Raw genomic sequence first — 14,401 nt, forward strand, 5'->3', positions numbered from 1 at the left:
AATGTCCTTGAGAGCCTAGTATTCCACAAGGTCTCTTTATTTAAAACTGGATCCCCACAAAAGATCCTATTTTAAGGACCAGCAGTTATTGTCCTGGCTCTAATTTCCCTAGTGTTTATTCATCCTTTACTCCTACTCAGTGATCTCACACATCATCTTAACTAGTCCTCAAAGCAACTGTACAAGGGGAGATGAAACTACCCCTCCCCATTTTATACATTAAAATTAAAAAAAAGAAAGAAACTGTTTCAGAGAAGTTGACGGTCTTGTCCAAGGTGATCCTGCTAGTGAGTCCCAGAGCCAGAATTCAAATTCAGTCTTCTCTATTGAATTTAATTCTCCTAAGACTCCAATTGGAAAGGTGTTCCTGAGATGAAAGGGATGCTGGTTATTTGTTCCAAATGGCTTTCTTCTTAGACTCTGGGGGCATTTAAAAACTTTCCTTCCTTCCTTCATTCCCTCACTTTTTCCTCCTTTTCCTTTCCTTTCCTTGCTTTCCTTCCTCTCTCCTTTTCTTCCTTCCCTTCTTCTTTCAATTGTTTGTTGACTGATTTAGACTAGAAGAAAGGATATCCCAGGTCTTATTAAAGTATAAGCTCTGTGAAAGCAGAGACTGACTTTCTCTCTGAAAACAGAGACTGGCTCACAGCAGCTTCCCAATCAATACTCGCTGAGTGAATGCGGTGGCTTTGAGGCTAGTGCGGGGGTCCCTTACCCTCATGAGACTGATCCTTTGCCCTTGGACCTTGCATAGAGCATAGCTTTGGACGTCTCCCATCACCCTGCTCAATGCTCCGTGTCTTCCCAAGCTCACCTCACGGCCAACACCCTCTCTCAGCATCCCCCTATCTCATGATCTCATCTCCTCATTCTGTTACCAGAAAAACCTTGCCACACCTGAAAACAACTTCAACTATTTGGGAAAAATTGAAATAAGCCAATATTAGCTTCAACTAAGAAGTGTGAGGTGGGGGTGGAGGTGGCGATATGAAAGCTCCACAGCAATGGTTACCGTGATCACCTAACTACATTGTACCAGCTATTACACTAATCACTCTGACTCCTTATCCTGTAAACTCAATATTATCACCTCTATTTTCAGTAAGAAAACTGACAGTACCTGGTACGAGATCACATAGCTGGCATGCCACAAAGTCAGGATTTAAACCCAAACCGGTCTGCCTCCAAAGTTGCCAGGATTGGTACACTTTTATGGTGGTCAGTGACTTTACCCCAAAGGATGTTTAGGGCTACAAGAACAAGACAGTAAAGCCAAGAGGTACAAGTGCCTCCAAAACCTTTCCTAAGGTTCATAGAAGACACATACTCTACTTGTTCATTTGAGGACACCATTCCTTAGACATTCGGTCCCATCTTTTCTTCAAATTCTCATCCTTTGACCAGATGCATTTCAGGGTTAGTTTTCTGTAGCAGAACACACAATTGAAAATTCAGCTTATGTTTTCAAATTCTGGATTCTAACTTTGAGATAAGAACTAACTTTCTCCCTATTTCCACCAAAATGGAGGAGGAAAGGGGAGGAGGAGGAGGAGGGGGGAGAGTAGGGGGATGATGAGGAGGAAGGCACCACTTGAATTCCTGACCATGTTTATTGAAATTATAGCTAGTATTATGCTGTGTGCCAAGTACTTGGAGAAGTCCATGTAGCTGTTGTTACCTGAAGAAACCAAGGTATAGGAAAAACAGAGTCAACTGGACATCTGAAGCTATGTGTTCAGGCATTAGTACTACCCCTGCTCAGCTGTTCCTGAGTTCCTCCAGTAGCATGCCCTTCCCTTAACAGATTCATTGAGCTAACATTTGCAAAAGCCTCTTACCAGCCTAAGGGACCAAAAATGAGCCCCAAGTGTTCTGGAACCACACCAATTAGCTGAACAGTGGTAATCAATATTAAAGCACAAAGAAGCTCATGACTAATCAGGTGAGTGTCCTTACCACACAGAAACCCTACGGGAGAGACCCAAACTAAGTGCTTTATTTTCCTCATTAGCAGTAGAATCAGGGTTACTGCAATGATGCAATTAAAAAATCAGTTCATAGCTGATGGCTTTCATCTCACATTCCTCCAACCTACAGAGTGGTTCGCAGATGTGAGCTCTCCTTCCTGCTCTCAATAAAGTTCAAGAACCCTCCTATATGTCCTTTGCGGTCCTGGAATTTAGCCCACCTGCCAAATCTCAAATGTGGGCAGGATATATTTGAGGGAAGCAATGCTAATTTTAATCTCTATTATATTGGATTACATTAACTCATTGGTCAGGCTTGTAGATTGCTCGTAGCCATTGCTCATAGATTGATGGACTAAAGACACTTTGGCATTAAATTGCCATGTTATCTGATACATAAAGCAGGGCTCCTCATACCTGTAAAGAATAAAGCTCCTTGAAGCTGCATAGAAAATGTGACCCCAGAAAAGGAAATTGGAGGACCCGGGAATGTTTGGTGCCCACTTGCTGTCTTAGGAGGTGACATGCCAAGGGGCAAAAACCCAGTAGTACCAACTGGAAAAGGCCATCTGGCTGTTCACCAGCTGTCCCTTCTAGTACCAGATGTAGAGTTTCCATTCATACAATAACTCAAAATGCTAATAGGAGAAGAGCCTTCGAGGTATCAATCCCAATCTCTTCTCCTTTTGTAGATGGGGAGAAGAGGGGATACCTGTCAGCGAGGGAGCAGCAGAATCACATAAAGAAATTGGGTCTCCAGATGCCTAGGCAGTTACTCCTCTCACTACGTGTTGCTGTGGTCCTTGGAAAAGATGCACAAAGGGTCGTTTTCCACAGAAAGGATGTAGAGCTGTAACAATCAAGGGTGCTGACTGTATAGACAGTGATTCAGTTCTACTCCGGCTCTGGGTGTATAAGCTGGGTTGCCATAGCAAAGCACTTAACTGCTTTGTTCTTTAGTTTCTCCATTTATAAAATGGGAATGCCAGTAGTACACACAGCTCATAGTGCTTCGTGGAGATTAAATGAGTAAATACGCATTTAGCATTTAGAATCACGCTTGCCACCTAGAGAGCACCATGTAAATACATGTCACCGTCATCATCCTAAGCAAGCTGAGCACCCTTTATGTCTGCTAAGTCACCCTCACAGTTTCCACTCTCTGGAACACTCAACTGAAGTTTAACTGTGGCTATAAACCCTCTGCCCGATTGGTAATGAACATCTTATTGCAACTGCCACACACCACCAGAGATCCTCATTTGTCTTTATGATTCTTCCTCCTTTTCTCTTTGTACCTCACCCTTCATGCTTTGCCTTCCTCATATACTGCTTTTTTCTGCTTTGTTTTAGCTATATCCAACCTTGTGCTGGTAGCATGACAGCCACAGAAATGCTTAAATACTGGTAGAACTTGGGATAAAGTGATTCCTACTGAAGATCTCTTTCTCCCCAGAGTGGAGCTTATTAGGCCTTCAGTTATTTCTTAAATTAATATCAGCATCATGAAGTAGACAAAGACACACCCACCCACACATACATATGATTAGTTTAATATACATCGTCGCTCTTTATCTACTTATAGATAGATCTCTTTATCTCTTTATCTATATATCATCTATTTGATAGAATCTTCAAGGAAACATATGTCTTATAAATCTGCATTGTTCACTTCTTTATAAACTCATTAAAAAATCTTAATCATTCATCTTTTGAAGAAGACAATATAGAGAATTACCTTGAGCTCCAACTTGGGCATTTTTCAACTCGGTACATTCTGTAGGCCAGTATGGTTCCTTAAGATCTATGTCTTGACTGATGGAGGCCCCAGAGTCAGGCTACTTTTCATAAATATGTATGGAGCCTTCATGAGGATGATAGCACTGGGCTTGTGCCTGGATCCTGTCCTTGTCTGTGAATACTGTCTAACAAAAATGCAGAGCAGCATGAGCCAGACTCTCAAGCCAGCAAGTAAATGTGAATTTTTAGTCAGTAGAAGAATTGTGTACATTGGAAATCAGAGGAAGGAAAGGTATCCGTGTGAAAATTACTGGACTTGGAACAGTTATGTGCTCATTGCTGAAGTGAGAGGCCTATACTCCCCCAGGCAAAAGGTTTGTATCCCTTTTGCTAGGAAGTCCCTTCCTAGGCAGGACATGGATCCACAGCATCACACTGACAAGCAAGCCAGATGACTACAGTTCTGTCTTGAGGAGACCCTGCACCAACTATGCTTCTTAAAGTAATCATGCTTATTTCCAATAAGCCAATTTGCATCTAAAAGCATCAGAGAAGCCCTTCCTGGCTTGAGAAGGCAAAAGGGGCATGCCTTCTCAAGCCAGGGGTCTTGTCTGTAACTCCTTTTCTTTGTCACTGGCTCTCAGGAATGCCTCTTGATGGCTTCTCACCCAATGTCTTATACTTGATTCCATGTTCCCTGGAATATTCTCTGCTTGCTACCCACTGGCCTTACTTATGACTCCAAATTCCTATGGCTTGCAAATAAAGGTGATGGAGGAAAGCAGAGGTGAAGTAGACCCTGATACATTTGCCCTGAGTCCTCAGAACAGGCTAGAACCATCCCACTTCACATGGTTTGTCTTCTCAAGGGTGGCAGGTGAAGAGAAAGGAGTAACACTTGTGACTCGATGGTCTCGTTTAACAATGGAGTATGGGTGACTCACTGGAGTGTGTAAAAGGGCCAGAGAGGCCAGAAGAAAGGGTAATTGCCATTAGGTGGCAATTTGGACAGAACACAGAGTCTTCTTTGTGGCCTTCAGAGAGGCCTTGCTGACTGCTGTGACAAACCCAATCATAGTCTTTAAAACTCTGGAGTTTAATTATTGATTCTTCCTCAGCTACTTCTGAGGGAACCTCCACAATACCCCAGCTACACAGAATGAGAAGTTGGCCACACCAACACTGAGCATCCTGTTGCTCACAAAACGTTTCCATTCCTCTTTCTTTCCCCTACGTGCTTCTCTCGGCTATGGACTGTCTCCATGCCCCATGCCTGCCTTCCCCCTCCTATCCCTGTCTGTTCTGGACACCATCCCCACAGTTAGAGGTACTGCTTTTGAAGTGACAGTCAGGTCCTGCCACTACCACTTAGCCCTGTCTGCTGCCCTAACTTTTCAGCCCATAGGCCTAACAAAATGCCAATGCCTCCCTCTACCCCTTTTGTTTTTTAAACCACAGTCTTTGAGAGCAGGCTACAGTGGTTAAGGTACTTCAGTGAATCGCCCTTTTTTGGGGTTTCTAAATAATTCCAATGGGTGTTTTCCATTTATCCAGCTTTGGAAGGATCGATTGTGGGAAGTGGGAGATGGGGGAATGCTCACAGAGAAGCATGTCTATATTTATGCTTGTCAGGGAATAAGTATGGTACCCTTTGGGTGCATGCTAATGGATCTGTCTCTCTTTCCCCTACACAGGGCCTGGAGCAGTCATTGATGGTGTAAACTCGGCTTCTAGAGCACTGGCGTGTCTCTGGCTATCAGGGACCCTCTTTGCCCACTTCTTCATCAAGTTTTGATAAGAAATCATAGGTCCTCTGAGCAACGCCTGCTTCTCCATATCACAGACTTTACTCTACACTGCGGAGGGCAAACCAGTTTGGGCTTCTTTTTGTTTGTTTCTGTTCTTCTTCTTGATTTTTTTTTTTGGGGGGGGTTGACTTATTTGATTTTTTTTCCTCCAGTTTGAATACGAGTGGGGTTGGGAGGAGGGGTGGGCAAGATTCTACCATATGTAGGATAATCATTCATTGGTGTGTCCAAAAATGGAATCTGTCCCTGCTACCTTGGCCCTTCCCTTTCTTCTGCTCCTCTTCCCATCATCATCAGTACCAAACTCCCCCCAACCCCACCAAACCATAAGCTCCATTTGGGCAAAAACGTGCCTCATGAGAAACACCCTGAAGACACAACTTGACTTATAATGTAGTGCACAGCAAGAGTTATATCCAAGTGTCCTATTATCTGTGTCTTTTAAGCTTTGGGCCATTTTCCTTATTATAATGTACATATCCCTCCCTCCATGCTTATTATTATCTAATTACATTCGGGTTCACATCCTTTCTTTCTGGGAAGATATCTCATCCATATATATATATATACACACACACACACACATACATACATACACATACATGTACATATATACATACTTATATACATATGTATGTGTATGTGTGTATATAAACATATATACACATATGTGTGTATATATACATATATACATATATATATGTGTATATATACATATATATGTGTGTGTATATATACATACATATATATGTGTGTGTATATATATACACACACATATATATGTATGTATATTCTGTTCTCCTTCTCTAACCACTCTGCCCTAACCACTTTCTCCATCAGCTATAAGGGTTAGAGGTTTGGGGCTATGCACACACAACTCAAAAGAACGTTAAGAAGTCACTTGACCAAAAAGGGGGAAGCAGTTTGAATTTAGTATTTCTCTTTAAAAAATGTTGTCTAAGTCATAAAAAAAAAAAGATCCATAGATGGCTGATTATTTAGAGTTTATCAAGCTATTGAAGTAATCATGTGGTTATCCATCTACTCAATTGTCTGATTTATCTTTCCCTCCAATTATCCACCCACCCATCTTCCTCTGTAGCAATCTATTTACTCTGCTTATCAATCTATCAATGTAATTATCTAATGCTTCTTTCTATTTCTTTCCTTACTACTCACCATCAATTCATCACCATATTAATTTCTAATCATATCATGTCTATTCCTTTTGTATTCATTTCTACTCTACCTTCAGCAGACATTGGCATCTTCAAAAATACTTATCAACTTTCATATGAAAGCCAATGGTCTCACAGGCTAACAACATAGAAAAGCAATATGTCAAGGACTTTTTGGAATGTGGTATCCTATCCACCCAAAGTAGATGCTATTAACAGATGGACCAAAGTAACAATCTAAGGATCAGTCACTAACTATTCCCAGAAGAGACTGTTTCTAAAAGCATCTTCTTGGGAAGCAGATCAGCCCTGGAAAAACCTTGATCAATATTGTGGGGTTTTTCCCTTTCACACTTGAAAGACCAAGATGGCAACCTTCATATTTCTCTCAGCCTTTCAGGCAAGTGTATGTCAGAAATCTATGGGACTTACTCCATGGCTGGATTTTCTTAGTAGCAAGAATATAGAGAGAAAACACTCCTCTGTCCCTGCGGTGTGAAGAGAGCAGTCCACCCGTCTGAGTACAATGACTTCAGCTATTGTCTCCTCCTTGCTCCAGTTTTGGTTTAATCTGTTTGAAAACTATCCAGTAAAAAGCTGATGGAAGCCAATTACATGGCGGGTATGTTGACAACTCTGGTATTTGTTTCAGGAAGCTCTTCTGAGCTGAGGGCACTTGAGCGACTGACTTAATTTCCAAGCACTTGATTAACACAACACTGCAAACAGGAGGGGAACATGTAAGTGACACACAATTTCCTCTGATACAGGCTGCTTCTCCAGTGGCTTTGGGGAAGAATGTCCTCAGTGTTCCATGTTCAAAGCAGATCCAGCAGACAAACAAGAGCTGACAGGACTTTTCTGCATCATCTCTTGGAACAAGAAGGACTCAGCCAGCAAGGGTGCCTGGAATCCAAAAGAACGGCATTCAAACCCATGCAAAGTTGTGCCCCTCTTTACCTGTGCCACAAGGACTGACCGACTGAGAAGATGAGAAAGAAGTATCAACAGTGACTATCTCACAGACCTGCCCTGCCTCAGTTGGAAAACGTTCAGGTCCACAGTCTAAAAAATAATAAATACGAGCTTTATAGAGCTCCATTCCCTTAATGCTTAATTGATCTTCTTCCTCCAATATAAATGGCCTCTTTGTTTTGTCCATAATGGCACATGAACATGACATACACAGTGGGGGAATATATACTTAGATATACATTCACGCATAAATAGATACATAAATACAAAGGTAGGTAGTCTTGGCATACAAAAAGCTCAGCACTTTGATAATAGTTGGAGCTGGTGCGAGTGGAATTAATATTACATTTGCCAGCTGTAAACAGACATCTGCATTTCCTAGTGAGCTGCCAGGAGCCAGATTCTGGGAACATAAATGATGTGCCAAAAGCAGTGTATTGATTCCAAGTTCCAGGGACAATCATGAGCAGAGGCAAAGTCAGAATTAAAGGTCGGACATCGATGTTTTAGATCTGTCATCACATTCAGCACCTGGAGTCGGGTTGGTGTCAGACATTGTATGGGAATTAAACGTGTCATTTGAGTGTTCCACTGATAATAAATGTGTTACTTGGGAGTAAAAATAAATGTGGAGGCTCTGGGGAGTAGATGGTCTTGGAGAACATAGTGCTTAAAATGGACAAGCTATACATATTCTTCGTGCCAAGACTTGTTCTAGAGGAAGGGACCCATCCTTCTTTGACTGGGAAGATCATCAGAACCTTTTGAACACAATAATGAGGCTGAGTCTCAGAGTTATCATGGAACTCTGTGCTGCCTCCTTCCACTGGATACCGGGAAGCATTTCTGGAGATTGCCTATTCCAGCCATGTTTCAGAAAGAAAAAAAAAAAAATCCTACAGTCAATCCTCAGCTGGGATAAAGAAGACCAAGTAAATAAGACCCGAGGAAACTGGGCACTGGGAAAGAAAATGGTTCTTCGTCACTTTAGATATACTCCTGCTTCTGTGTTGTTTGGGTTACTTTTGTGGGGATGGTTCCATAGAACAGTAGCTGTTACCCAACATTTGAAGCATATAGAATATTAAATGCTTACTAGAGACAATATCTACACTCACACATGCTTTTCCAACTTCTCATATGAAGGGCGGATGGATAAAGCCTCCTGGATAGTTTTTTTTCAAGGTGCCAATGGTAGGCATGGGGGTAATGGGCAAAAAAGAAGATAAACAAAACTCTGAGCAACCTACAACTCTTCATAGGTTTTCCACATGGGAAGGAAACCAAATAAGACTTATCAGGATATTAGGCGAGAGAAATTCAGCAATGTAGTTACTCTGAAAACTTCCCCCTTCCCCAAACACAATTAATATGTATTTCCACCAAAGTAATGCCAATGAAAGTACTAGTGTTAAGGCTCTGGCCAAGCTTGTTTTTCAGTAGTTTAATGTCAAGTGCCTGATACAGTCATCTGCAAGTCTAAGCAAGTGTGTTTAGTTTTTCTTATTTTTGTTTTAACTGGGGGGAGAGGGGGCATATAGGTGAGCAGTGGTCAAAACATGCACATGTGTTATGCAAAGGGCATGGTATACGGCTGTTCTGCAGTTGTGCTAGGTGGAAGAGAAGGAAAGGTAAGGCTTTGTATCAAAAAGAGGCCTTGGTCTTTGTCCCCTGAAACTTGTGCCTCATACTTAGATGATACATTCTACAGGTTGGGCAGTTTCTTCTCAAAACCTGGGTAGGAAAGTGTGCTTTGGGACTCCAGAAACTCCACCACCAAGGCTAAATGTAAGGACCCGTTTCTGCATGGAATCAGTCAACTTGCTCTCAACACGGAGGTATTACCCAGTTCTGCTTATGTTGGAAGGACTCATGTGAAAAGAGCAGAGAACCTCAAAGTGCGAAGTCAATCTCAAAGAAAACTTATCGCTACCATTGCATCAGGAGCAGCTGTAAATGGAAAGCTCTAGTTGTGGTTGGCACTTCTGGTACCAAAGGGAATGTTTTCCCCTCTGGAGTTGTGTATGGATATCATAAGCCCCATTGGTAGAAGGAAGGGAGGAATGACTCATGATGAGGTGGGATATGGGGGGTGGGGTGGGGTCAATTTAACCCTGAGCTGTCACCTGGAACTAGCCCACTTCCCCTCCCATCTTCCCTCTCAAAATTTCTTTAAAGTTTAATCTATTTGAGTTGGGCGAAGGAGCATAAAATTCTTCTTGTTGGTAAATTCACCTTTTAATCTTTTTTCTCCAACAGTGAGAATGTTTTGTTTTCCACACAAGCTCTATTCCTAGACACTTACAACCAATCACCTCTTCTTCTATCCAAAGCTTCCCTTTTGATTTTAAGACAAATACATTTCAGTAGTTGCAGTAAAACTTCACAGGTGTGTAAGTAGGAAAGCAACATTTTCAAAAGATACCATATGATGAGAACTCCTAATGATCACTAAAAGCAAACAAATAAAAATGCCAGTCTCATTTCCCTCATTTCTTACTTAAGAGAAGAGAAGTAAATGAAAGGAGGATGAAATAGATTTGCAATTAAAAGATGGGGTAGAAAGACAGAGCTGAACCAGTGCAATTTAGCCTTCAGGTGCGGGATCCTCGGAGTCCAAAGGAATGTGGAGTGGACTTGATTAGGCACCATTGTCTTCATCCTGAAAGTAAGCAGCTAAGCCTCATTTCCAGTATTTTGAAATAGCTTCTTTTTTGTTCCTTTCAATGGTGCCCTTTTAAAGGCGTATAGTTGTTCCACGCCACTGAGTGGAGAAAGAAAGATTGTGAACCCTTTACTATCCTTCTAGGGCCACATTCTATATTATTGGCAGATTTATAAGGATATCAATAATAGCAATGATAAGTAATAATAGCTCCCTTGTGTTAGTTAAAGGGAGCATTTTTAATCATTCAAAAATTTTTGTGACATGTAAAGTGCAGTTGTGAGGAATGTGTGGGTGTACGAAAATGTATCTGTCAATTTCAGAGTCCTCTAGATTAAAAAAAAATTATGACTTATCAATGGTGCCGTTATAGCTGTGTCAGACGATGGGTGTGCCCATTCTCACAATTATCCTTAAAACAAATCTATGTTCAAATGCTTTAAAAAATTATCACATGATACAAGAGTATAACTTCTAGAGTTCTTTTTCGTTTATTTTCTTTCTTATTTTTTCCTTCAAAAATCAATGAAGACTTGATTTCTGTCAATAATTGTATTAAGGGTGAATATACTACCTGAATTTTGTGCATGTTACATTGTAGTTGTAACCTTTTCTAATTCAGGATGAATACGAGATGGTTGTGATTGTGCAGTGTATCAATAAAGTTCGAAGAAATTTGTAACTTTTGGGGGGCTGTTTATTAGGACATCTTACTGGGTATCCAGGAATGGAGAAAAGTAAGCAACGCTTTTCCCATATGCTTCTCCCATATGTGTGTTTTAGGCTTTGGAGAATAGATGCAGTCAGAAAACTGAGTTGCCCCTGCCCCTCTATCTCTCTCTCTCTCTCTCCCTCTCTCTTTCTCTCTGACTCTCTCTCTCTCTGTCTCTCTCGCACACACACACACACGCATACACAATGAGTATAAGGCAGTCTAGGTATTTTCTGTATTATACCTATATATCAAATATCTATGCCATTTACAAGTAATATAAAATGTAGCTGCAGCCTCAAAGTCTAACTTTCATATTGACCTAAGCTAAAATGAAATCAGGAGAAGTTTCAGAAAAATATTGACCAGATTTTGCTCAGTTTGGACACTCCTTAACAGTTCCTGTGGCTTGAATCCACTGAATTAAGAAACACTTAGACAAGAGTAAGTATGAGAACCGAAATATGGTAATTATGTTGTACATTTATTCTTAAAAGTGTATGCCATTGGATTGTTTCTCCACCTTAGGTTTATTGTGGTATACATATGGGAAATAGCCTAAGAAAGAGACCTGGTGAAGAAGCTCCTTTCTTCTGATTGCTTTTTCAGAAACAGATGTCTCTTTGAAGAAAACACCAACACCTTTACCTTCATCATATTCCTACCTGCTTTTCTGAAGGGATGGATATTAATCTCTTTCCTACAACTCAGCTAGTTCTCTTTATGCATCAGCTAACCCTTCTTAGCTCTACCATTAACTAAATATGTGATCTTGGACTGGACACTTGACCTTGCTTTTCTTTGATTCTTCATCTGCATCATTTCTGGTTTTATACTTGTTGGTATGTTCTAGTTCAAAATTCTCAGGACAGTTTTTGTTTCTCTTGTAACTATTAGATTTCACAAGACTACTCCCAAATAAAGCCTAGGCCAATTGTTAATTATGGTTTTGGAATTCAGCACAAAGTGCATTAGAATTCTTTAGTTGACTTTACAGCATGCCTAGCTCTTCTGGCCAAGATCCTGAGCTAGATCTCTGAGGCTTATTTCTTAATGGGCTCCCAGGTAGACAAGGGCTCATTCCCAAGCTTTTAAAGCTCAGTCTCTCCCACAAGGGATGGAGCACAGATAACTTGATATCCTAGGTCATGTTCTTTGAAAATTAAAATACCAAGGAAAAGGTATCAATGATTGAGAGTTTTCAATTTCCTCAAACTCATTGTAAACTTATGACTTATTAAGGGAACAAATTCCAATTCCCCTTATCATCATAATACATTTAGTGCTCCCCTTTCCTCTCCCCGTTTTCTTCTTCCTTTTAATCATCCTCTTCCCATCCACACCTGATGGATGGTCTCCTGCTTCTGTTCATACCACAGCATTTACCCATCTATTGGCTCTCCTGCTGGCATAGACATTCATTGGTCTTTTTTTTTCCATCCAGCTACTCAGCTCCATCAGTCTTCTGTATACCAATTTATTCTTCCATCAGCAAACCACTCACCTCTTCATTCACATATTATTTCCCCATTTATCTAACCTTTATTCTATCTGTATACTCATCCACCTCCCTCATATTACTGTTCCCATCTATTTATTTAAACCATCCATCTTTCCCTTACCTGTCAATCCATCCACCAAGCATCCTCCAACTAGCCTTTGGCAGGCATACCTATTTACCAAGCCACTTCAAGGTAATGAAAATCTTAACTGTTATCTCTTCTTTCTGCAAGGGAGGCTCTATCTAGTTATTCTTAAGCACAGCAGCTAAATGATTGGATACATTTTTGTTATCTTCACCCAAAACACACCCTATTAAAAACATATATAGAGAGAAGGGCTTTAGAAAATATATTATGGACATACTTGTTCCTATCAGGATGTGTTATGGTAGGAAAATGATGGAGAATTGGGAGCAGAGTGGAAACACCCAGATGAGCAGACATATCAATGTTTAATTTTCTATTTTGAAAAGCAAAACCTTCAGACCACAAATGAAGCTACCTTCATGGAACATGTTCATTTGATCAGTAGGAAATCCTTTTCCTTCTTAATTTTTTTCCATTTATTCATTTGTTCATGCGTTGCATTTAGTGAGGAACTCCCCTAAAGGAGCTCACATCTGAGATGTGAAAACAGCTATATAAAAAGAAAATTACAGTATAATATTGCAAGTATTATGATAGAGATATGAGAAAATGAGTGCAGTGGAAGCAAATATTGGGAAATGATTAGGAAGCTACTTTTATCCCCTAAGGATGAAAAGCTGAAAGGTAGACAGTTAATATAGGCGGCGGTTATGCTGAGCAGAATATTACTACAAAAGTAAATGGGGTACCAGGACCAGGGCATGTTCAGCCTTCAAGTATTTATTTAGTGTGAATGGTATCTGTTGGATGAAATGAATGAGTACCATGAAAGGAGTTCAACTATAAATGTCCAAAGGGCCACACTTCCCAATTGGCAATAAAGTTGATACAAAATGTCCCAGAAGGGGAGACATACCACCTAGAATGTCAACTCTGGTTAGAATATAAAGTTTCATTTCCACATGGGATTAGTGAGTACACTGTCTTCTATTGGGTCTCAAAGCTCCAGGAGACTTTCTGATAAGTGGAAGAAAAACAGTGACTGGGAGTATGGACATAGCAGAGACTTGAAGAATAAGAGGTGGAGAGAAGTGTGAACTTGCTGAATAGTTTCTTCTAAACTGAGTTTCCTCTCTAGACCAGACTTGCCTAGAACTCAGAGGATTTAGGTTGGAGTACCTGGCTCATTTGCATTTAAATGCTTAACAGCATCTCTTATTTCAAAAGTAAGTTTACAGTTTTTACCTCTTCATTACTTGCTATATCCTACAAGACATATTTTCTTTTGTTTAGTTTGTGTGCTCAAACCACGTATTTTCTCTTTGAAGACATATTGTGATATACTTTGGGGGAAACTTATCTTTACACTCTAATATCACAAGTTACAAGTTATGTTGCCATGGACCAGTTTCTTACCCACTCTGGACATCAGTCTTACGAAGGTAAAGTGCTCATTAAAACAGTGGTCATAATATCCACCTCGAACACTGACCATGACCTTATTGGATGTGAATAGGTAAGGATATTTAACAAAATATGTGGTACATATTAGTTGCAAAATAAACATAGTTTTCTTCCTATCCCTCCTTCAGCCGCCCTTCAAGCCTTCACTTTCCTGTGCTTCTACAAAATATAATTTTAACTGGGTTTGCTTCTTTCAAGAAATGAAAATAAATGTATTTGTATGTTATTTACAGAAGTTTAAAGAGAAGAAATAAATCCCTTAGTCTAGATTATTTAAGGATGCAAACCTGGGAAGTGGGGAGA

General features: G+C 40.4%; 1 protein-coding gene across 6 annotated transcripts in view; it reads left to right on the forward strand.

Moving 5' to 3' along the window:
- Window positions 1–14,401, forward strand: part of OPCML (opioid binding protein/cell adhesion molecule like) — a 1,085,315-nt gene that overhangs the window by 1,008,999 nt on the left and 61,915 nt on the right. For 5 of the 6 annotated variants that reach the window (XM_025464878.3, XM_025464877.3, XM_025464876.3 and 2 more), the window contains one exon: window positions 5,402–11,015. The exons of the other annotated variant lie outside the window; for it this stretch is intronic. In XM_025464878.3, the coding sequence (XP_025320663.1) occupies window positions 5,402–5,502 (101 nt within the window). In that variant the 3' untranslated portion in view covers window positions 5,503–11,015. Of the gene's footprint in view, window positions 1–5,401; window positions 11,016–14,401 lie in introns of those variants that run through there. 6 annotated transcript variants of the gene reach the window in all.

The sequence above is a fragment of the Canis lupus genome, chromosome 5 (genome assembly GCF_003254725.2).
Source record: "Canis lupus dingo isolate Sandy chromosome 5, ASM325472v2, whole genome shotgun sequence".
NCBI classification, from domain to species: domain Eukaryota; kingdom Metazoa; phylum Chordata; class Mammalia; order Carnivora; family Canidae; genus Canis; species Canis lupus.